The sequence below is a fragment of the Peromyscus californicus genome, unplaced genomic scaffold, assembly GCF_007827085.1.
Source record: "Peromyscus californicus insignis strain IS unplaced genomic scaffold, ASM782708v3 Scaffold_16__1_contigs__length_79575227, whole genome shotgun sequence".
NCBI lineage: Eukaryota > Metazoa > Chordata > Mammalia > Rodentia > Cricetidae > Peromyscus > Peromyscus californicus.
Genome location: NW_026294458.1, coordinates 74958139 through 74981050, shown reverse-complemented (window position 1 = coordinate 74981050; position 22912 = coordinate 74958139). Strand labels below are relative to the sequence as shown.

Genomic DNA, 22912 nt, shown 5'->3' with positions numbered 1-22912 from the left:
GCACCATAGGGGACGTGAGAGCCACTGCACAATGTAGGTGCTGCCTGAGCCAAGTGTCCTGCACTGCACCACAGGGGACCCGAGAGCCACTGCACAATGTGGGTGCTGCCTGAGCCAAGTGCCCTGCACTGCACCATAGGGGACGTGAGAGCCATGGCACAATGTGGGTGCTGCCTGAGCCAAGTGCCCTGCACTGCACCATAGGGGACGTGAGAGCCATGGCACAATGTGGGTGCTGCCTGAGCCAAGTGCCCTGCACTGCACCACAGGGGACGCGAGAGCCACTGCACAATGGGGGTGGTGCCTGAGCCAAGTGCCCTGCACTGCACCACAGGGTACGCGAGAGCCACTGCACAATGGGGGTGCTGTCTGAGCCAAGTGCCCTGCACTGCACCATAGGGGACGCGAGAGCCACTGCACATGAATTACCAGTTACTGAAAACCAGAGAGCTTGACTGACAAGAAGAGAACTAACCAGAAAGAGGGACTCTGGAGAAGGTGAAAGCAAGCACAAGGAGACGCAGTACATCAGGAAAACAAATGCTAAAGCACTTTAGTTTCACACCATTGGTGCTTTGTTTCCAAGGTTCAATTACTGCAGACTTCGAACAACTACTTATTGAGATTTAAAGCTCTTGACTGTAAAGGAGTGTATCCAAGGACAAAGAAGGACTAATTTTAATTTTTAAATTTATTTCATTTACATTTTGTGTGCATGAGAGAGAGAGATTTAAAGATTTAAGAACAACTTTGGCGAGTTCACTCTTCTTCCACACCATCTGAGGGACTGCAGGCGTGGCTGCAAGCTTATCTTTACCCATTGAACCATCTCACAAACTCAAGAACTGTAAATTTTTAGCAAGGCAAAATTTTGCTGGATTGTTAGCTCATGCAATCTAATTTTTACAAGCTATTCTTCCTAGCTAGTATTTCATCTTTTTTCTTTCTTTTTTTTTTAGGTAGTTTTTGTTTCTGAGCCTAGGAATGGAATAATAGAGACACAATACTATTAAAAACTAATGATAGCCAGGTGGTGGTGGCACATGCCTTTAATCCCAGCACTCGGGAGGCAGAGCCAGGCGATCTCTGTGAGTTCAAGGCCAGCCTGATCTACAGAGTGAGATCCAGGACAGGCACCGAAACTGCACAGAGAAACCCCGTCTTGAAAAACCCTAACCAACCAAACAAAACTAATGATAGGATCAGGAAATTTTTAGAGCAATTTAAAGTAATTCTTTGAAATCAAAGTGGGTTCAATAAAACATCCTCAGAAAACACATATTACAGGGCTGGAGAGATGTCTCAGAGGTTAAGAGCACTAGCTGCTCTTCCAGAAGACCTGAGTTCAATTCCCAACAACCACATGGTGGCCCACAACCATCCGAAATGAGGTCTGATGACCTCTTCTGGCATTCAGGCAAACATGTAGGGAAAACACTGTATACATAATAAATAAAATGGGGGGGGGGGGAAGAAAGAGAAAATAAAAGAAACCACAAATGAGGAAGTATACCATTCATTTCTAGTCTGTGTAACAAGGCTAAACATAATGCAACCAACTCTGTGCATGGACTTGACTTCGCACACGGTCAACTACCAACAGGTCTACAATTACCTTCTAAGATTCCAAATGATGATCCTTGTCCCCTTCTTACCCATAATAGCATCAAGTTCTGCCACTAACTTCTGTTCCGTAGAAAACAGAGAATGTTCCAGAATTGCTGCTAGGCTTGCTTTTGATTCTGCTAAATTAATCATCTGACGTATGTCCTTAGTTAAAGATTGAAATCAACAACAAAATTTATACAATTACAATACAGAAGCAAACTTGAACCAACTCAAAGTAACCAATCCCTAAATTATTTATAACTCTTAAAAAAGCAATGTGATTTCAAATGAACACAAGGAAAGATGAAAAGTGAGCATGTCCCAGGGCTCAGTGGAATCTACCGATAACCCAGCTGGGTGAGGTAAGGAAGGAGGCTGAGTTCCAGGCAACTCACTTCAACTTCAAAAGGGGAGGAAAAGAGAGCAAACTCATTATTTCTAACTAACTCAGTGATTTATGTCAGTAAGTTCCTCAAATCATCCTGCTTTTTCTTCACTATTAGGGAAACTTTTAAGCCAGGCCAACACAGTCTTTCTCATTAATCCACAATAAGCTTGAAATAAGGAACTATATATAAAGTAGGCAAAGTGGCTCATGCCTGTAATCCCGCTGCCTAAGAGGTGGAGTCCAGTCATTTCTACCACACACGGAAGCCCCGTCGAAGAACAAGGAGAGCTATGGAGTACGCTTGCCCCCCGGTGGTCTACAGACCAAACCCAGGTCCTCTACTACTGAGCTTCACCTGCATCCCTGGAAAATAATCAACAGACTAGACATGGCGGCACCTGCACCTCCAATCCCAGCACGCAGGAAGCAGGGGGAGGGCAGGCAGTCGCTGTGACTATTTAGGACCAGCCAGGGCTAACTAGTGAGACCTTGTTTCAAACCAACCAACCAACAACCAAACAACTACAACCATAACCTCATTATGTTGAAGATTTCCACAGCAAATTTCCAGTAAAGAAAAAACAAATGCTGGGCTTCAGGCACAGGGTAAAAGAAGTATATACAGACAAGAAATGAAATATACATGATTTAAAAAAACAGGAATTAGGGGGCTGGAGAGCTAGTTCAGTGGTTAAGGGCACTTGTTGCTCTTGTAGAGAGGGTTCGATTCTCAGTACCCACATAGCAGCTCACAGCCATTTGTAACTGCAGTACCAGGGGAACCAACACCCTCTTCTGACCTCTACAGACACCACAAATGCACATGGTGTATATCCACTATGCAGACAAACAATACACACATAAAATAATTTTAAAAAGAACAACAAAATTTCACATGAGTGTGCTGGTTGGTTTTATGTGTGAACTTGACACAAGCTAGAGTCATCAGAGAGGAAGGAGCCTCAGTTGAGGAAATGCCTCCGTGAGACCCAGCTGTAAGGCATTTTCTCAATTAGTGATCCATGGGGGGAGGGCCCAGCCCATGGTGGATAGCGCCATCTCTGGGCTGGCGGTCCTAGATTCTTTAAGAAAGCAGGCTGAGCAAGCATGGGAAGCAAAAGTCAGTAAAGCAGCACCCCTCCATGTCCTCTGCATCAATCAGCTCCTGCCTCCAGGTTCCAGCCCTGCTTGAGTTCCAGCCCTGCCATACTCCAATGAAGGACTATGATCTGGAAGTGTAGCCAAACAAACCCTTCCCTCCCCAACTTGCTTTTTGATCACGGTGTTTCTTCACAGCGATAGAAACCCCAACTAGGACAATGGTATGGTACTATGTGCTCTTAATTCCAGCTTCTGGTTGGATGGGATGGAAAAATCAGCAGGTTGGAGGCAAGCCTGGCTAACATGGAGGGACCCTTTCTAAACAAGACAGGGCAAGACAAGAATTGAGGAAGACACAAAGGGGTGCTGCGGATGTTTGGTTTCTCTGCGGGTTAATTCCAAAATCGAAAGGATATGGTGTTTGCTGAATGTCACGATAGGGACAACTACGTGCTCCGCCTTTATGACGTCCAAATAGGTCTGAGACAAGAGTCCCACGCTCATGCTTTCTCCATTTTTGGTAAAAACGATCGCATCTTTGCCCAGTCTCATAGAACCCGACTTGAATCCATTCCCGTACAATCCAACCGGGACGTGACCATTCACGGTGACTTTGTCACTGAAGCCGAAGCTATAAAGAGAAGAAAGATTCAAACAATAAACACTCATTCATTTTTAAAAATTCAGTGAGTATAAGTACCTTTTGAAAATTTAATACTAAATAAAAAGCCTGGATTCAAATGCTGATTCCACCCACCCCGGGAGTATAAACAGTCTTGACTCTGACCTACCTTGATGTGTTTCCACATCTCTGAGAATGGGTTTCAGGGATTTACACCAGCTCATCACCTGAATGTACGGCTAAATGTCTGGGCTGTAACAGGAGGTCTACAGACCTTCAGATTTCAGGCCACAGATCACTTCCTCTAGATATGAACAATTCTCTTGTTCTGAACAAGGCTATGTGGCATGATTAATGATGGGGTCAATCTGACTTTTTGGCAGCATAAGGAACATTTAAGAAGACAACTGTAGCCATAAGTTTCTCTAGTCCACCCGGCCCCAGCAGTCTCAAAGCCACTTATAAAATAATCACTCAGAGGCTTAATATTAAATTATATGGACTATGGCTCAGGCTTCTTGCTAGCTAGCTCTTATAACTTGATTCAACCCGTAACTATTAATCTATGTATCATCATGTGTGCCGTGGCTTTACCTGCGTCCCATGGTTGGCAGTTTGGCGTCTCCCCCCACTCTCCTTTCTCCTCTCACTATCTCTCTTGGATTTTCCCGCCTGTCTCCATCCTGCCCTGCCATAGGCCAATGCAGATTTATTAGCCAATTGGAGTAACCCATACTCACGGCATACAGAAAGACATCCCACAGCAGACAACAGAAGGCCTCTGCTTCTGAATTCTCCCTCTGCTCTATACTGTTAGTTCTGTACCCAGTGCAGACACTTCACTGAGGCCACATGAATATTTTATGCCCCTTCATTCTCCCAAGCTCTTTAAAGACACTCCTCGATTCCCACAGGAAACTCTATAGAAACTCTACTAGGTAAGCCTAACTCACGCCAAAGGAGAAACAGCTACTACCTGTGTGCTCCAACCCTAAAGGAAGGCTGGAGTTGCAGGGAGGCAGACACGGGGAGGGGTGACGAGCACGGAGGGAGTGCCTACTAATCTAGTTGTAGGAGACAATGGAGACCTGATCACACTGTGGAGATGGCATCCTGTGTTTAAAAACAAACTGCAGGACATGAGATGGTGTTTTGTATGACACAAGTACATTTTCAATAGGCAGAAGCCATCACTTTCCCAAGTATAACGCGTTGTACACACCTCAGCATTTTATGTAACTTATCTGCAGTCATCCCGTTGCCATTATCAGTGAAAGTCAAGCATATACGGTCATTAATCACTGTTTTATCAATCCAGATCTGCTTCGCATTCACATCAGGATCATAAGCATTATCTGGAAGACAAAGGGTTTTGAGAAGTTCTGATTCGGTATTTTAAAGAAGCCGTTCATTAGAACAATGTTGTAACAAGCACTAGAATACCATTATTACTTTAAAAGCTGATTGCTAGGACTTCCTACGGTTTGAAACACACAACTAAACTGCCTCCACTGACCACATCAGCATTAGTGCTCCCCCAGCCCTTCACAGCACGCAGGGAATGAAGACTGGTGACCACCACACTGAAGTGTGAGACACCATGCTCCCCAAGACCTAAAACCAGCCTGTCTATCTATCCTGAGGGAAACAGAACTGAGGGCAGAGTACTAGGAGTCGACACAGAAGCTAACTAACAGTTCAGAATGAGAAGGCAGTATCCCTTTCTTCTAAGCTACATACAGACAGAGGATTTACCTCCTACAAGTATCTACCATTGGGATTCGTGTGAAGTTTCCTCCAACTGTACAACTCCATCACTGTACATTTCTCACTTTAACCCTAACATCGTGTTTATATACTCATTTCTCAGAACAGGCACAATAAAGGACTATGTTAAAAAAGAAAAATATTTAACTTATCAGTAATAAAATCAATTTGTGACTTATCCAAGATCCATGTGAATAGCCCCTAATTGAAATATACGTAGAAGTATTTATTAGAAATAATGAGGCCCTTTTCCTCATACTGGGTTGCCTTATCCAGCCTTAATACAGGGGAAGTGCCCTGTCTTACTGCAGCTTGCTATGCCATGTTTGGCTGCTATCCATGGGAGGCCTGCCCTCTTCTGAATAGAAACTGAGGGGGGGGAGGGGGAGGGGCAGGGGGAGGGCTGGGAGGGGAGGAGGGAAGGAAAACTTTGGTCGGATGTAAAAAAAAGTAATAATAATAAAAATCAAACTGGGCGGTGGTGGTGTACCCTTTAATCCGAGCACTTGGAAGGCAGAGGCAGGTGAACCTCAAAAGTTCGAGGCCAGCCTGGGTCTACAGAGTGAGTTCCAGGACAGGCTCAAGCTACACAGAGAAACCCAGTCTTGAAAAAAACCAAATTAATAATAATAATAATTAAAAATGGCTTTTAAACTAGTGTTCTATAAAGGATCTTACAATTAATCTCTTCCAACCACTTCAGGAAAGATAAAATAGTATTTCACTAAGAACTTAACTTGTTAATACCGTAAGGAGCACAACTGTCAGGCCTGGGTGTCTCTGCTAGGCTGCCATTTAAAAACAAAGAACACTCGCAGTGTTGTAGCCCATCCTTTGTAGAGTTGGGGAAAGAAAAATACAATCAACTGGATGCTTGTTGGCTCTGATGCTAGAAAAACCTTAGTAGTATACCAAAGGAAAGGGGCTCCTGCAAGCTGGGCAGGGTGCTCATCCTGCAAGTCCAGCACTAGAGAAACTGAGGACCAAGACTTACTGTGAGTTCCAGGCCAGCCTAGAGACCCTTCCTTAACAAACAAACACTCAGAAGTCCCTCCTCCTCCCATATCTCAGGTAGGACCTTCCTTTGATAAAGATCCCATTGTAAAATATACAAAGAAACTCCTGAGAATAACATTTCCTCCTTTAAAACATAAGCCTACATTGAAAAATAAAAACAAAACAAAAAAAACCCTATTCTTGCTCATGTAATTTCCTAAGAAGAAAATCATGACCTCATGATACAAATCTGAATATAACTTATATATTGCCTCATGCTCAGTAGAGGCATATTCCTGGACCTCATCATTCCCTTAGAGGAAATAAGAAACTATGATAAATTTAACATATTAATTCCAACACATGAAAGATGAATCCACTCTATATGTTACACACACTGTGAAGCATAATTCTTATTTTTTTATTTTCACAATTAGTAAAAATATTTGCACTGTAAGTGCTTTGTAAACTTAGCACATTAAGAACTAAAAGAAAGCTATGGAAACACCTGGTAGTATGGGGAAGGTGAGGAGTGATTCATGTGCTATGAACTTAAACAACTGTTAAGTCAGCTTTTACACCAATGTTATTCAGGATATATTTTAACAAGTATAGTTGCATATTACTTTTCAGAAGTTATTAAGTTATAATTACATTAGCAGATAGCATATGAAATATCAACTTACATACCTATTAATTCAGCAACTGCACTGAATGGCCAAGTATGACTAGTAGAATTTGTATGTAAAAACTTCGGGCAAAGCTGAAACAAACCAACAATTCATATAATTTAATGTATTCTTAATTACGAGCACAAGACCCAATATACATTGTCTCTGTGTTAAACAACGCTGAGACGAAATAAAAAAGGACTTAATTGCTTGCTCCAAAGAGATACAACCTTGAAGCTTCCTGGAAGGCTGGGGAAACAACTCAATAGCTTACCCATCAAGAACTTGTCTCCGTATGTCCACGATGCCATAGCTTTCCCAATTCCCTTGTAAGACCTGTTTTTAAATGACCCAGCTGAGACCCTAAAGTCTGACAAACATCATTTCCTAAACCTCACTACTTTGAGACAAGACTTTGCCAAGAGGTGTTTGCTCATTAGTACCCTGATTGGTCTAATAACCTTACTAAGTGACCATTGCAGGCAGCCTCACAGAGACTTAGTATTTGACACTCTGAGTTGGTTGTATTATCTATTCCAAGTTTACTGAAGTTGAACATTGGCGTGGTGTGTATCCATGACTTCTTCAAATAACAAACCACTGCAATTTCCAAGGTGTTAAAGTATGACTTTACTCTCAATAACAGATAGGAAGACATGAAGGAGAGAGAGGCCAATCAGCCCTATGCTATAGGAAGCTTAATGCACACACATAATCACTTAAATACTTTTTTTTAAAAGGGCAGGAATGGAAAGATGGCTCAGTAGTTGAGGGCACTCACTGCTCTTCCAAAGGTCATGAGTTCAATTCCCAGCTCACAACTGTGGGATGCCATCCTCTGGTGCGCATATGTACATGCAGACAAATTACTCATATACATAAAAAATAAAATCTTTAGCTGGGCTTGGTGGTACATGCCTTTAATCCCAGCACTTGGGAGGCAGAGGCTGGTGGATCTCTGAGTGAGTTCAAGGCCAGCCTGGTCTACAGAGTGAGTTTCAGGACAGCCAGAGCTACAGTGAGCTACTTTGTTGGGGTGTGGGTGAGTTGTGTATTCTAGGTAGCCTAGAACTCACCTTAAATTTCTGCTCCCCTTGCCTCTACTTCCCCAACCCAAGAGGATGTAGCTCAATATGTAGACCACTTGCCTAACACGCATAAAGTTCTGGGCTTAACCCCCAGCACCTCATAAAACTGCACATGGTAACCAAGAGCCTGTAATTCCATCACCTGGGAATCACGATATCAGAAATTTAAGGTCATCCTTACTGAGTTTAAGTTGGGAGGCCAGCATGGGCTGTTGAAGATCTCAAGAAAAACAAACAAATAAAACCTAGGCAACAAAAGACATCAGCTCCCTACAGGATAACCTGAGCAAGCTGTGGACTCCTAGGACAACCAAAACAAGATTCACACTAGCAAGTCAGCAAGCAACCTGCAATCAAACCCTATACATACAGTGCCAAGATCACTCACAGGAAAAAGGCCTTTTCAACAAATGGTACTGGGAAACCAAATTCCTAAATTACAACACATTTAGGAATTAAGTCAAAATGGATCAAAAACCTAAAATAACAGATAAAAAAAAGAAAAGCTTCATGACTTTAGAATTGGAAATCGTTTCTTGAATAGAACAAAAACGTATATAAATCAAACTATATCAAAATTTAGAACTACACATCTAAGGACAGTGGCAACATGAAAAACTATAGCTCTCACCTCAAAGGGGTAAGAGGCAGTTCATTGTAGAGCCAAATCTAAGTGCCCATGGCTGGAACACAGGTTTAGGTTACCTCGAACCCATGGCCCAGTATGGGAATGGTTTGAGGAGGTATTTACAGTAGCAGAACAAGGCAGACACATGTCAAGACCTTTGATCCATCAGGCTCCAGACACAGTAAAGCTAGGAAAGAAAACACTGCTTTCAGCACCAGCTGCTCTGGACAGCAGTCCTTGACCCTTCGGCTGGCTGGAAACCAGGGGTCTATTTGTACGTTTCAAGCCACAGAGGAGGGCAGTACATGGTTATTAAGGGGGCCAAAGGTGTCCTAAGGTAACTTGGCTCTGAACTTACAGCGTCCCAACCTCTCCACACCACAGCTGTCGATCGGCCTCCATAGCACACCCCACTTCCTAGAACCCAACTAACAGTGAAAACGGGGGTGGGGTGGGGGGTGGGGTGTGGGGGGTGGGGGTGGGATGTGCCCATATACTAGAAGCAGAGGACTTGTTTAACAGGTACACGAATCTTGGGTTTTGAAGGGGTTAAACTCTCCCACTTTCCCAACTAAACTCAGGTTCCAGTCCTCTGAGAAGGGCAAACAGGTGTCTTCTCCAACAAAGGACCATTTATCTACAAGACCCTTACATTCAGGGCTGAGGGAGAGAATGAACACAGAGGGTCTAAGTCAGCCTCACAGTGTCTCAAGGACAAACCCAGCAGCCCCCTTCTGAGTCACATCCAAGCTTGTGCAGATGTGTTCAAAAGTGATAAGACTAAACCTCAGCTAATTAAAAATATACTAATGTTAACTGCTGCTTGCTTACCCAATTATGTAGCTGACCCTGAAACTCCCCTTAGCTGTGCTTAAAAGGAGCCTACAAAAATAAGCCAGTTGTCAGTGTAGCAGGAATCTTAAAGAGTCTTATTAATAAAATCTAACCTGAGGCCAGTTATTGGGGTGAATGCTGGAAGATCAGAGAAGCAGAACAAGCCACAGCCACCTCACCTCGCCAGTTCCTCAGCTGATCCTGTTTCCTCAGACTGGAAGCCTCTGAGTCCTCATCCGAATGGGTCTCAGCTGAACTGCTGCTCAAAAGCCTGAAAGCTTAACCAGCCAAATGCTTCTAGTTCCTGGTCTTCACGTCTTATATACCTTTCTGCTATCTGCCATCACTCCCTGGGATTAAAGGAGTGAGTCACCATGCCTGGCTGTTTCCAATGTGGCCTTGAACTCACAGAGATGCAGAGGGATTTCTGCCTCTGGAATGCTAGGATTAAAGGTGTGAGTGCCACCATTTTCTAGTTTCTATCTAGTGGCTGTTCTGTTCTTTGACCCTAGATAAGTTTATTAGGGTGCACAATATTTTGGGGAACACAACATCACGTCAGGACCAAAATAAAACCAGGGAAAGCCACATAGGGAGGTAATATCCATGAAAGTATTTGCCAGGTAACAGAAACCATCACAAAAGACTGCTAAAACCACAGCCTCGTATATAGATGAAAATAGTTCTGCGAAGTCACCTGTCCAGAAACGCAATGATCAGCCTTGGACTAACAGGATCCTTGGCTCCTGGTCCTTGCAGCCAAGGACAATTGTTCAAAACACAATCCTTTCCCGTTTCCTTTTAGCATGCTTGTCTTCCTTGGCCTCGCTACATCCATGATGGTTACTATATTCCGCCTGCAATTCCCTGCTAATGCAATCTGCTATTCTGGAGAGCCATTCTGTTATTTAGGCTGACACTTGGTGGGAATGTAAAATGTACAGCTGCTATGGAACACGGTATGATGGTTCCTCAAAAACTTAAAACACAATCCTGTTATGGGTAAAGTTATCACACTCATCCTTCGGATTGGAATCTTGGGTACAAAGGAACTACACGTCCAATCATCTATGTCAGGAGTGAGATCATGAGGGCAGGCCAGCCTATGCTGTTAATCACTAAGCGAGGGCTTACTAAGGGAGTATAAGTCTCAACAGTCCTGTGGAAAGGTTAAAGGAAGTCCCCAAGACGGGACTATTCAGTCAAGGACTCCCCACTGATAAATGCTGGGTGTATCTGAAAAGGGATGAGCCCAGGGTCTCAACAACACTCTATTTGGCAATGCTGACAATTTTAAGGAATTTGGTTTGCTTGCTTCCTCCTTTCATTCGATCTTTACTTTTGAGACAGGGTTTCACAATGCTACTCTGACTGGCCTGGACTCATCTATGTAGATGAAACTCAAGAGTTCACAGAGCTTGCCTCTACCTCCTGAGTGCTGGATTACAGGCACAGGCCAAGCTTTCTTGTTTGTTTGTCTTTATGTATACTGGGGATGGGATCTAGAGTCTTGCCCTTGCCAGGCCAAGTGCTCTACCATTAGGCTATATCCCCAGTCCTCTTATATTTTGAGACAGGGTCTCACTAAGTTGTCCGTCCAGGCTGGCCTTGAACTTGGGATTCTCCTGCCTCAGTCTCTTGAGTAACTAGAACTATAAAAACATACTACCAGTCCCAGTATCAATTCAATCTTTTTGTGTGTTGGATGTGCATAAGTGTACATGAATGTGAAGGCCAGGGTTGACAATTATGCTCACCTTATTTTTGAGACAGTCTTCCACTAACCTGGAGCTGACCAGTCTGTCTAGACTAACTGGAGAGTGAGCTCAAGATACCTCCCTGACATTATAGATAGATTATGGACACTTTACTGGGGGCTGGAGATCTGATTTCAGGTCTTCATGCTTTCAATGTACTTTACTAAACTCAGCCATTCCCCTAGCCCTTCACCCCCATTTTGAAGAGTCAGAGAATGTAATATGTAAGGAGGTGGGGAGGGTGGGAACTCGATCCAGAACCAATTAAACATCTAATTCACCTTTTTCTCCTGATCATGACTCTAGCTGGGAGTACTCTTCAGGCTGTGGCTTATCTTTCTTATTTAGAAAAGGGCCATAAAACATGGACCAAGCTGGCCTGGAACTCTTGATCCTCCTGCTTCAGCCTTCTGAGTGTTGGGCTTATATGTAGTTGGAACTTTCTTTGGGCTACCAACCAGCTCCCAAAGAGACACAGAGACCTCTTTGAATGCTCAGCCTTGTCTTATGCTTGTTCCATTGCTTTTCTAACTTAATTAAGCTGTTTCTCTTCATCTACACTTGGCCTCGGGGCTTTTACCTTTCTTTCTTTCTGTGTGTCCTACCTTCCTGCTTCCTCCCTGTCTAGCTGACTGGCCCCTGGCATCTTGTCTCCTTTTCTTTCCTCCTCTTTACTCTCCCTGCCCAGAAGTCCTGCCTGCACCTCCTCCCTCACTACTGGCCGTTCAGCTTTTTATTAGACCAATCAGGTGCTTTAGGCAAGGTAAAACAGCAACACATCTTTACATATTTAAACAAATATTCCACAACACTTATGTGTGTGTGCAACTACGCCTGGTCACTTGGATGTGACATTAAAAGAAATAGCTCTTGTCTTTATTTTTTGTACTGGGGTAGCACCAAGGGCCTAGCATGTGCTAAGTGTGTGTGTCATTACACTAGGCTACATCCTTGACCCAGAATAGAGACTTCAAACTCTGTAGCAGAACTAATAATATCTGAGGCTAACTGGTGTGAATGGAAGCTCCCTGAAGCTTCATCTGCATTCAAGATCCTGTACGTGTCTGGCTAACTACAACACCATGATTGAGAAATGGAATGTTGTAAAGCAGCCAAAGTTCCCTTGAACTATCTTTAGTGCCCGCCTCTCAAGTGCTGGGGATTGAACTTCGGCCTGACACATGGAAGATAGATACTGTCTCACTGAAATACAGCCCGAGTCTGCTTTCCCTTCTATTTTGAGAACGCTGTCCAGGCTGGCCTTGAACTCACTCTGTATAGCCCAGGCAGGCCTAATTTACACTCCCCCTTCCTCAGCCTCCAGAGTAGATGAGATTACAACCTGTGCCACAAGGCCTGACTTTTCAGTCCCTCTTAGAGCTCTTTACCATCAACCCTGCATCTGACCTAACATTCTCAGTAGGTAAAACTCAATGTATTGTTAGGCATAGCAGAGATCTCCCTGCTCTGCTACCTGACACTCTAACCAATTATGTGGCAAATGTACTCATCTATGACTTTATTTTGTTTTTAGAAGCTTCCATAAGACTGGGGCTACAGCAACAGAACACTTTCCTGGCAAACAGGAAGAAGACCCTTGTTGAATAACCCCTAACACACACCACCACCACCACCACCACCACCACCACCTCATTACTCAAGGCAATCTATATCCCTGCTCCAGGACCTTGGTTACCCAGAACTGACACAGAGTAATTTCTTTTCTTCCTTTTTTTAAAGATTTATTTATTTTATGTATGAGTGCTCTATCTGCATGTACACCTTTATGCCAGAAGAGGGCATCAGATCTCATTATAGCCGGTTGTGAGCCACCATGAGGTTGCTGGGACCTCTGGAAGAACAGCCAGTGCTCTTAACTGCTGAGCCACCTCTCCAGCCCTGACACAGAATAATTTCTATTATTTCCCTGGGAACAAGAACTCTTTTGGCTCTAGAGTGGTGAGTGTTATTACTCTGTCCAGATTCACCCAGTTGGGGAGAAGAACTAAGAACTCGTAAAGAAGGGATAAAGTTACTCTTTTAACTACTAAACACCATTTCATTAAACAAACTATTTAACCAAAGGTCCTTGACCTGGAATATGTAAACAAGTCTCATAAATCAGTACGATTTCTCTCTCAAAAGGAAGGGGAATAAGAATGACCAAACTAGGGCTCTAGAGAAACGGCTCAGTGGTGAGAGCACCTGCTGCCCTCACAGAGGATCAGGGTTCAGTTCCCAGCACCTCACAGGCAACTCACTCCCCTCAGTAAGTGAAGGGATCTGAATCCCTCTTCTCATCTCCAGGCACACAGGAGGGTAACATACATGCACACATGCAGGCAAACCACTCATACACATAAAATGAATAAACGTGAAAAAATTTGGGCAAACTGTATGAAGAGGCAATTTAAAACAAAAACATAACAGAAAACGTGAAGAATGCTCAACCTCACAAAGAGGCAGGGGCAATAAAACCGGGCAACATTTCATGCACACTCGGACTATCACATCCCGCATGAAGAACACCGACAAATGAATGAACGTGGAGCAGACGCATTCTTCCAGTGCCAGCGAGAAACTACGGAAGGTGCTCCCGGAAATCCGTACCGCCCAGCAATGAAATATAACAACACCGAGTACCTTTTCGTGTTTGTCTGAGGCAGGGCTTCCCCGTATCCCCTACACTGTCCCGGAATTGGCTTGCTTCAGTCAGTCGCCCGAGCGCGGGGGTTATACAGGTATGCCACACCACAGCCCCGACACCCCAACCCCTGCAGCCACCCTCCAGACGTCCCTCTCCTCCGCGGCTGAGGAAGTACTTTCCCCGCCAGGAGCCCCGGGGCCTGCAGATGCAAAACTTTGCAGGAATCATCAGGTGAGGAAGCCACGCCCACCATGTTTTGGATCCGAAAGTATAAGTCGTTTTGTGCGACCCCTCCCAACTGCTGCACAAGGGTTTGTCAGAATCGGCCACGACCGGGAGCAGAGGCAGAGCCGCAAACCCGGCAGGCGGGGAGGAGACGAGAGGCCCGGGGCCTCGGGGCCAGGCCCGCGCGACACGGACCCGGGTGGGGACGGCGTCTGCACGGGCTGCCGCCCCCGACGGAGCCGTGCGGCTCGGCGCCTGCGGGCTGCTCGGGGCCGGGCGGGTCGGCGGGGGGGAGGGCGCGGCTCCGACGACAGCTGGCGGCGGCCGCGGAGCCCGAGGGGAGGAAGCCGCCCGCGGCGGGCGGGGAACGGCAGCCCGGCCCGAGCCGCCCGGCGCGCACCGCTCGCCTCACGGCCGGCCGCCGCTCCTCCGAGCGCAGCGACATGGCGGCGGCTCTGCGGCCGCGCCGCGACCCCCCCGGCCGCCGCGCCGGGCCCTCGAGCCGCCGCCGCCCACTGCCACCCTCCTCGCGGGCCCGCCCGCCCGCCCTCCTGGGACCCGGCCCGCTCCTCCCCTCGCGGCTGCTCACCGCGCTGAGGCGGATCCCGCTGGGTGACTGCGCCGCCATCTTGAGAGAGCTACAAAGCCAGGACCGGCCTCGGCCGCAGCCCGACTGGGAGGCTCGGAGTCCGCCGCGGGGCTCGAGGTCCCGCCCACTTCCGGGGCGGGCCGCCCACGCGAGGCCCCGCCCACTCACTTCCGCCTCGGGCCAAGCCGGATCGGGAGTGTAGGCAGGATGGCCGGACTCGGTCGGGCCAGCTGCGCGCGCAGCACCCCCCCCCCCCCCCCACACACACACACGCTCAGGCGTAAGGCGCATGCGTGCAGCCAGCGGGCACAAACTGCTGCTAGCTGGACCTGGAGACTGAAGATTGGCGCCAAGAATGATGTGTGTGGAGAAGCTAGATCAACTCGAATGAGAATCGCACTGCAAAATTGTTAATCCATGTCCACTAGTAAGGATGTTATTGAAACCTTACAAGACAAAACAAAGAAAATAATTGCTTTTTGGATTTGCCTGAAAATAATCAGCTTTTATCCTAGTGGTTGTTATGCCATGATTTCGGAGACCCCTGAAAGACCACAGGAGACGAATCCATACGCAAAAGCAAAGAGCCTTTATTCAAGCATATGCGAAAGCAAAGAGCCTTTATTCAAGCTCAAGCTTGGGCTCTCCGTCTGTCTGACATAGTGGTGAGAGCAGAGAGCTCCGGGCCTGGTCGGGGTAGGGTTTTTATCATAGCATAGGTTGGGGTGAGGGGATTTCCAGGGTTCAGGACCCTGATTGGCTGACATTTGTCTAGGGGTATCTTGGTGAAAGGGGCTAGGCATGTGCTGGGCTCAGGGACATCTGGTGATCTTATCTGTAATGGTCAGAAATCCTGAGTTTGGAATGTTTGGTATGTTCCCCTTGGATGCTGATTGGCCTGTTCTGGGGTGGTGCCAGTTTATGACTTTTCCTGGAACTGGGTATTGCCTTACAGTAAACAGAAACTTAGGCCTGCTCTCTGACTGGTTTTTATTGAGCCTGTCTTGGCAGCAGTATAGCCACGGACACGCTAATTCATCGTGTGTGTTGAGCCCAGTATTGCACCGAGTCGGATGTAGAAATGAATCAAGCAAGGGCTGTTGAATAGTACAAGACAGGGTTGAGAAGTCTGCAAGAATATTTACTGCAACCTTATGAAAGTCATACATTTTTAATAGGTTTTTCTGTAACGGGACAATAGGTTTCTCTGCCGATGCAGTAAGCCAGATCAAGTCGAATTGAAAAAGTAAAAGAACAGGTTTATTTGAGCAAAGCAACTCCCGGATGAGTCCTGCAGCCCCTGAGATTGGGGCCAGAGAAGTTATGCATGTAGGGTAAAAGAACCAGCCAAAGAAACATACTCTGACCCTGAAACCAGAGCCAAAGAAACACACTCTGCCCCTGGCCAACTCAGTACAAAAAACAACCAATCTCTAAGCAGGAAAACCAACCAATCCCTGAGCATGAAATCAACCAATCTCTGAGCACAAAATCCAGCCAATCTCTGAGTTTGTCCAAGCTCAGGAATTGAAATCCAACCAATTCCCACCCTGGAAATCTCCACCCTGGAAAAACTCTACCCCTAAAAAGACCTACATAAGCCCTGTGCCTGTTCAGCTTTCTCTGCCTTTTCCCACCCTGGCAGAGGCATCTACCCTCCTGGATTCTTCCCTCCTAATAAATATCTTGAATGAGGTCTGGGGTGAGAACTTCTTTTGCCAGAATGGAGCAGAGCTGAGCAGAACTGGAACACTTTCCCTGGGGAAACCCTCCCCTGCCGGGGCAGAGGTGTTACATTGGGAAAACCTTTCCCTGGAGCAGGGCTGTGAGCTAGTATGCTTATGGTCACTTTGTGGTACTCCTTACCTTCCGACTGCCAGGATCCTTTTCCATCAGAACTGCAATGCTTACAATGCAGCAGAACTAAAGCAGGCAGATCATATACCCTATAGGTGAGGGGTGACGTGTCCTCCACAAGCTGGGTTTGTGCCCAAGTGTGGTCAAAAGCTGACCAATTTAGGCGGGGTCTTGGGCCAATGGCAACTTCAGGGGAGAAGCTGCTGCAGCTGCCAAGAATGCGGCACTGGGCTTTTGGTGTCTTTTCTTTGTTGGAGATTCTCTGAGAGGGTGGGGTTTGGAGAGAGAGAGAGGAATGAAACTTTCGGGATTCAAGCAGGAGTGAGCTGGAGATTCCAGTCAAATAATTTTATTTGTAAAAGTTCAAGTAATACAGAAGCATAAAATTTACCCAGTTCCCCTTGTGCAGATTAAGTGCTCTTTATTCCAGACCCGCTGTCTATTAACACTGCCTGCCTGAGACAAGAAGAAGCCATTAGATGCCCTGGAACTGGAGTTACAGGTGTTTTGTGAGCTGCCATGTGGGGGGTTGGGAACCAAAACCAGTCCTCTGGGAAAGCAGCCAGTGCTCTTAACCACTAAGCATCTCTCCATTCATGGATTCTATACATCTTAAGAATGTGATATTCGGGCTGGAGAGATGGTTCAGTGGTTAAGAGCACTGGCCACTCTTCCAGAGGTCCCAAGTTCAATTCCCAGCACCCACATGGTGGCCCACAACCATCTGTAATGAGATCCAGTGCCCTCTTCTGGCCTGCAGGGACACATGCAGGCAGAACACTGTATATGTAATAAACAAATCTTTGAAAAAAAAAGAAAGAACATTGTATATGTATAAAAGAATGTGATATTCTTCCATCTAGAGAAGAATTGGTGGGCTCTGGCCCTTGTTCCCCATCCTAATCTTATCCTTCTTTATGGAAGAGGTCACATGTACCTTACGAGGAGTTTCGATGTAGTCATGCCTTAAGCCCAAGTTAAGAGTCTAGGGAGGATGATTGGAATAAACATAAGTCTGGGGGAGCCAGCTGTGGCCTGGCCCTACAGACAGCACAGAGGTCACCAGGCTTCCAACCACATCCATTCCCAATCTTCTGAGTGAAAAGCAGACTATCCATCCTTTGAAGAGACAACCCTGTGTGTATGATCGGTTTCATCTCAACATAATGTGGGGATTGGGGTCTAGGCACAGCCAGCTGTGCTGACCTATGTCTGGTTGAGAATGGTAAAGGTTCTGATAAACTCTTTCCAGCATCCTGAACACTGAGGGGCTGGCTCTGCTGATTCCTGAACCTCTATTCCCTGGAGTTATTAAAGGAATTCCTGGGGAAATTGGATTTCAGGGCTTGCCACCTTAGGGGGCTCATATTCTGGGGGTACCCAGATGGGCCAGTTTGGGCCAATGAGTCAGAGGACCCCACGTGTTTTTTTTTCTGGGACTATGAAGGGATCACCATGCTCCCAGGAAGACTTGGTTTCACAACTGAGCACAGTGGTATTTGCTGGGCTCCTGGCAGCTCAGGGAGCTGTCATCTGGGCAGGCATGGTACTGCATAGATGGGAGTCCCATCTCTTCACTGGTGGGCTCACAGCCCCAGAGCTGTGCTCCTCCCCAGGAGTAAGCAAACCATGTAATATTTTACAGAGATCTACCTGGAAGGCCAGTTGGGTCTCAGAGAACAGACTGGCCATGAGCTCCTGGGCCCAGTCTTTTTTAATTCCCATACCCATGTTCCTGGCTCAGAGGGGCTTTGGGCCTTTTCCACAAGGAGACAAAAGGACACAATTGGACAAGCATAATTATAGGGCCCATAGCAGTCTTATTTTCAGGGGGTCAGATGACCTGTTGACGATCCATCTGTGACTGCCCTCTGTAGCCTCCTTCAGTGAGGTGTGGTGGATCCATGGAGTGACATTGGTGGTCTTCACTACTGTGGAAGTGGTAGTGACCATGGGATATGGATTGTACCATGCTGGCTGCAGACTGTGGGTCAGGACCTCTTTACTCATACAAACTCTTCAGTCTGGAACTTGTGGGCAGGCTCAGACATAGGCAAAAGGGCATGGCCTCTTGAACCGTCTGGTGAGTAGCCCTTTGGGTCTGTTGCAGGGCCTGTAAGGACTTGAAGAGGAAGTGGATAGTAATTTCTGCTTTATGAATATTTCAGGGCAGAGGAGGTCTCCTAAACATGATTTCAAATGAGGTGAAAACACCTGGGTATGGGCGGCACCTGGTGCTTAGGACAAAAGGTGGGAGGCTGGTCCAAATTTCACTGGTCTCAAGGACATACCTAAAGTCTCCTTTAAGGTCCCATTTGCTATGGGATGCCTTTCTGTATGCTGTGAATATATGTTGTTCCTATTGGTTAAAAAAATAAGCTACTTTGGCCTATGGCAAGGCAGCTTAGAGGCAGGCAGGAAATCCAAGCAGAGATACAGGAAAGAGAAATGCAGGATGGGAGAGACACCAAACCACGGTCCAAGGAGCAACATGTAATGGGACACAGGTAAAGCCACAGAGCATGTGGCGATACATAGATTAATAGATATGGGTTAATTTAAGATGAAAGAGCTAGCTAGCAAGAAGCCTGCATTGGCCATACAGTTGATAATTAATATAAGCCTCTGAGTGATTGTTTTATAAGTGGTTGTGGAATCTCAGGGCCGGGCAGGACACAGGAAAACTTCCGACTACACCCAATCATCTTTTCTATCTGTCCTGAGCTCTGTGGCCTACAGGCATGATGCAGTTTCCAATCAACAATTAGGAATGTTGCCAGATTTGGCCATGAAGACCAGGCCATTGTCAGACCCCCTGGGAAAGGGACAATCCAGATCTAGGAATGAAGTCTTGAAGGACTGTCTTGGTGACCATTGAGGCTGTTCAATTAGGCTGGGAAAGACTTCCACCTATTCAGAGAAGGTGTCGATGAAAACTTACCAATACTGAGGAGGAACAGTTCCTGCCCAAACTCAGTTGGTCAGCTTCCTTTGTTAGCACGACTGTCGTGGCAACTGCCAGCAAAAAAGCCAGCCAACTGGCAGAAACAGGATGAAGTCTTTTGGCTGGATGGCCACAGCCTCAGGCTCCTGGATGCTCAGTGGACGGAGCCCTGGTCCTATCAGCCCTGACCCAGGCCTTCCTTCTTTACTGTTTCAATTGGGGCATTTAGTTTTCCAGTGTCCTTTTTGTTTACAATAAGCACACTGGTCCCTCTCTAGTCTCCCTCTCCCAGTGTCTCTGACTTCCCCCGCTGGGATCTCTTTTATTGGTCTTTATATTTGTGGGAAGGTTGAGAACTGCTGTTCTACAGCGTCACAGTCATTGCAAACCTTGTGACCAATCTCTAATAACTGTGACCTATTTTTACCCTCAAACCCTTCGAACTTGTGAAGCTTTTTCTACGATCTGGTGCTGACCATATAACAAAAGCAGTATCGATTGCTTGTTGTTTATCTGGAATGTTTGGGTCTACTGGGGTCACGAGCTGGCAGGCCTCTCAGAGGCACTCCAGGAAGCCAGGGACAGTTCGTGAGGCTCTTGTATGTCCTTGCTCACCTTAGACAGATTAGTGAGTGTCCTAGCAGCTGCTTTCAGTCCTCCTAAAAGGGTCCTGCTGAAAGTATCCAGAGTTTCCCTACCTTGGTCAGTGTTGGGGTCCCAGTCAGGTCAGGAAGAAGGGAACATCTGCTTTATTCAGGCTGCACTGTCCTCAAGCAATCCCCCACCCTGCGGGAGGGCTGCTTTCTTACCTTCTTCATGTCTGAGGTGAAGAGGTGGCCAGGAGCTGTTGACAGTCAGCCCAGTTCAGCTGGTGGGTGTAGAAGACAGCAGTCTCCAGAGGCTAATGAAAGCCTGAGGTTTTTGGAGAATGGTGAGTCCCGAGTTTTCTAATTATACAGATCCTTGTTTGAAAGGCATACATAAACCATGCAAGGTGGAGAGTACGAACTTTCAGGTCTTGGGTTCCCAGAGGTGCCTCCCATAAGGGAAGGATGGAGGCTGCCTCTGCCTCAGGGAAATTCCTCCTGAAGTCCCTGTAGCCAGAGCCACTCTGTGTGGCGGGAAGAGGGGGCCTGAGGTAGAAGAGACCACCCACCCACTGCTACCACCAGTGCAGCAGGAGAACTATTTCCCCTTTCTTGTACACACTCCCCTAGACAAGAGGAGAGAATGGTGATGCTTCTGCTCTTGGGACCAGAGAGGGACCAGAGGAGGTGTAGGGAAAGGGCCTGGCTAGAGAAACCCACCCTGACCCAGAACCAGGGAAAGAAACACAGCCTGGATCTGGGACCTGAGCCAGAGAAAGAAACACTCTGTCCCCAAACCCAGAACCAAGGAAACATGCCCTGACTCCGAAACCAGTTCCAAAGAAACACTCTTTGTCCCTAGAATCAGAGTCAGTGAAAGAAATGTGCCCTGGCCTTACAATTAGAGACAAAAAGCTAAGAAAGGCCAGTGAAAGAAACACAGTTTGGCTTTGAGATCAGGGCCATCTCTGCCCCTATCCCACAAAACTAACCAATCCCTGAGCAGAAAAAACTAACCAATCCCTGAGCAGAAAAAACCAACCAATCCCTGAGCAGAAAAATCTAACCAATCCTTGAGCAGAAAAATCTAACCAATCCTTGGACAGAAAATCTTCTCCCTGGAGAAACTCTGCCCATAAGAAACCCTATATAACCCACCCTGCCTGTTCAGATGTTGGCTCTTCTTTCCCACCCTGGCAGAGGCAGCCAGTCTCTTGGACTCCTCCTTCCCAAATAAATCTCTTTCTCAAAGGAGTTTTGGGTGCGAAGATCTTCATTCACCAGTTCAGAGAAGAACCTTGCTGAGACGTCCCTTAAGGAACTAAGCAGAAAAACCCTTGCAGAGATGTTCCCTTAGGAGGCTGAGCAAGGCTGAGCAAGGCGGAGCTGAACAGAAGAACCTTGCTGAGATGCCCCTTAGAGGACTGAGCTAGGTGGAGCAGAAAAAGTAACAACTTTTCGTCGGAGCCAGAGGAGATTGCTATATTTCTGCAGGGGGTTTCCCTTTAGCAGAATGAAGCAAAAGCAGCAACATCTTGGGCCAGAGAAGGAAGCAGAGCTCTGCTGGCCCCTTAAGTGGGGGCTGAGCAAAGCTCAGCTGTAGCAACTCTCCAGGAGAGGAGCAGGATTACTATATCCTGCAGGGAGACCATCCCCTACCACACCAGGTATAGCCCGACTCCCAGACAGTCAGGATACCTTCCCCTCCAGAGCTGAGCTGTCCCATTGCAGCTCCAGCTGTCAGAGCTGTCCTAGCAGCTCCAGGTGTCTGGGATACTTTTCCTCTAGGGCTAAACTGTCCCATCGCAGCTCCAGTTGCCAGAGCTTTTCCCGAAGCTCAAGGTGCCGCCTGACTCCCGAACAGTCAGGATACCTTTCCCCCAGAGTTGCAACACACTCACCTACGGGAGGTGCTCCCAGAGTTGAGAGCACCATTCTGGGGAGCAGAGCGAGGACACGGACTGAGACCGAAGGTGACAAAGCGGTCAGAGCCAGGGGTGAGCATGCTGGGAGGAGCTGGAGGAGGGGCTTCTAGGTGATGTCGGAAGGGAAGGGGGTGGGGGCCTGAGCTAGAAGAGAATAACTCCCTAACACACACGCTGTCAGGGCAAGGGGCACTACTTTCTCCTCCCTGGTGTGTCCAGGGGCTACAGTGTGACATACGGAGGGGGATGTCAATTTCCTCCCACAGGGCTGAGAGAACAGGTGGAGAATTTGGGCTTCTCTGGGGTAACTGGGTAAGGATTTGGTCCCGAACAAGGCGGCATAGGTCTTGAGCCAGGGCGGTGGGTCTTGCCCTGAGAGAGCCAGTGCTCCGTATATCCATCCTAGTCTGCAAACTCCTTCCGGAAGTGCTTCAGCATGCACCTCAACCGTGTCTTGGCACTGCTCACCCCCCCTTCCATTTTAGATCTGTTTCTCCAACCAACAGGCATGACAGAAACACACAGACTGACAACAATAAAGACAACCATGAGTGACCACCACAGACTGAAACAGGGTGATCCAGTGACATCTCATGCAGATCCCAGGCAGGAATTAGGGCTTTGTCCTGTCCAACGCAAGAAGGTACCATAAGCAGACTCCCCTCCAGAGGGGACAAT

The 22912-nt window shown here is 46.9% G+C and overlaps 1 protein-coding gene across 4 annotated transcripts in view; it reads right to left on the bottom strand.

Moving 5' to 3' along the window:
- Morc3 (MORC family CW-type zinc finger 3) overlaps positions 1–15166 on the bottom strand; it is a 49670-nt gene extending 34504 nt beyond the window's left edge. For 3 of the 4 annotated variants that reach the window (XM_052741233.1, XM_052741235.1, XM_052741234.1), the window contains exons 1-5: positions 14922–15166; positions 7173–7245; positions 4942–5074; positions 3515–3728; positions 1616–1764 (exon numbers count right to left, since the gene is read on the bottom strand). In XM_052741233.1, coding sequence (XP_052597193.1) covers positions 1616–1764; positions 3515–3728; positions 4942–5074; positions 7173–7245; positions 14922–14960 — 608 coding nt within the window. In that variant the 5' untranslated portion in view covers positions 14961–15166. Of the gene's footprint in view, positions 1–1615; positions 1765–3514; positions 3729–4941; positions 5075–7172; positions 7246–14357; positions 14552–14921 lie in introns of those variants that run through there. The other variant, XM_052741236.1, reaches the window with a different exon arrangement.
- Between the last annotated feature and the right edge of the window lie 7746 nt (positions 15167–22912).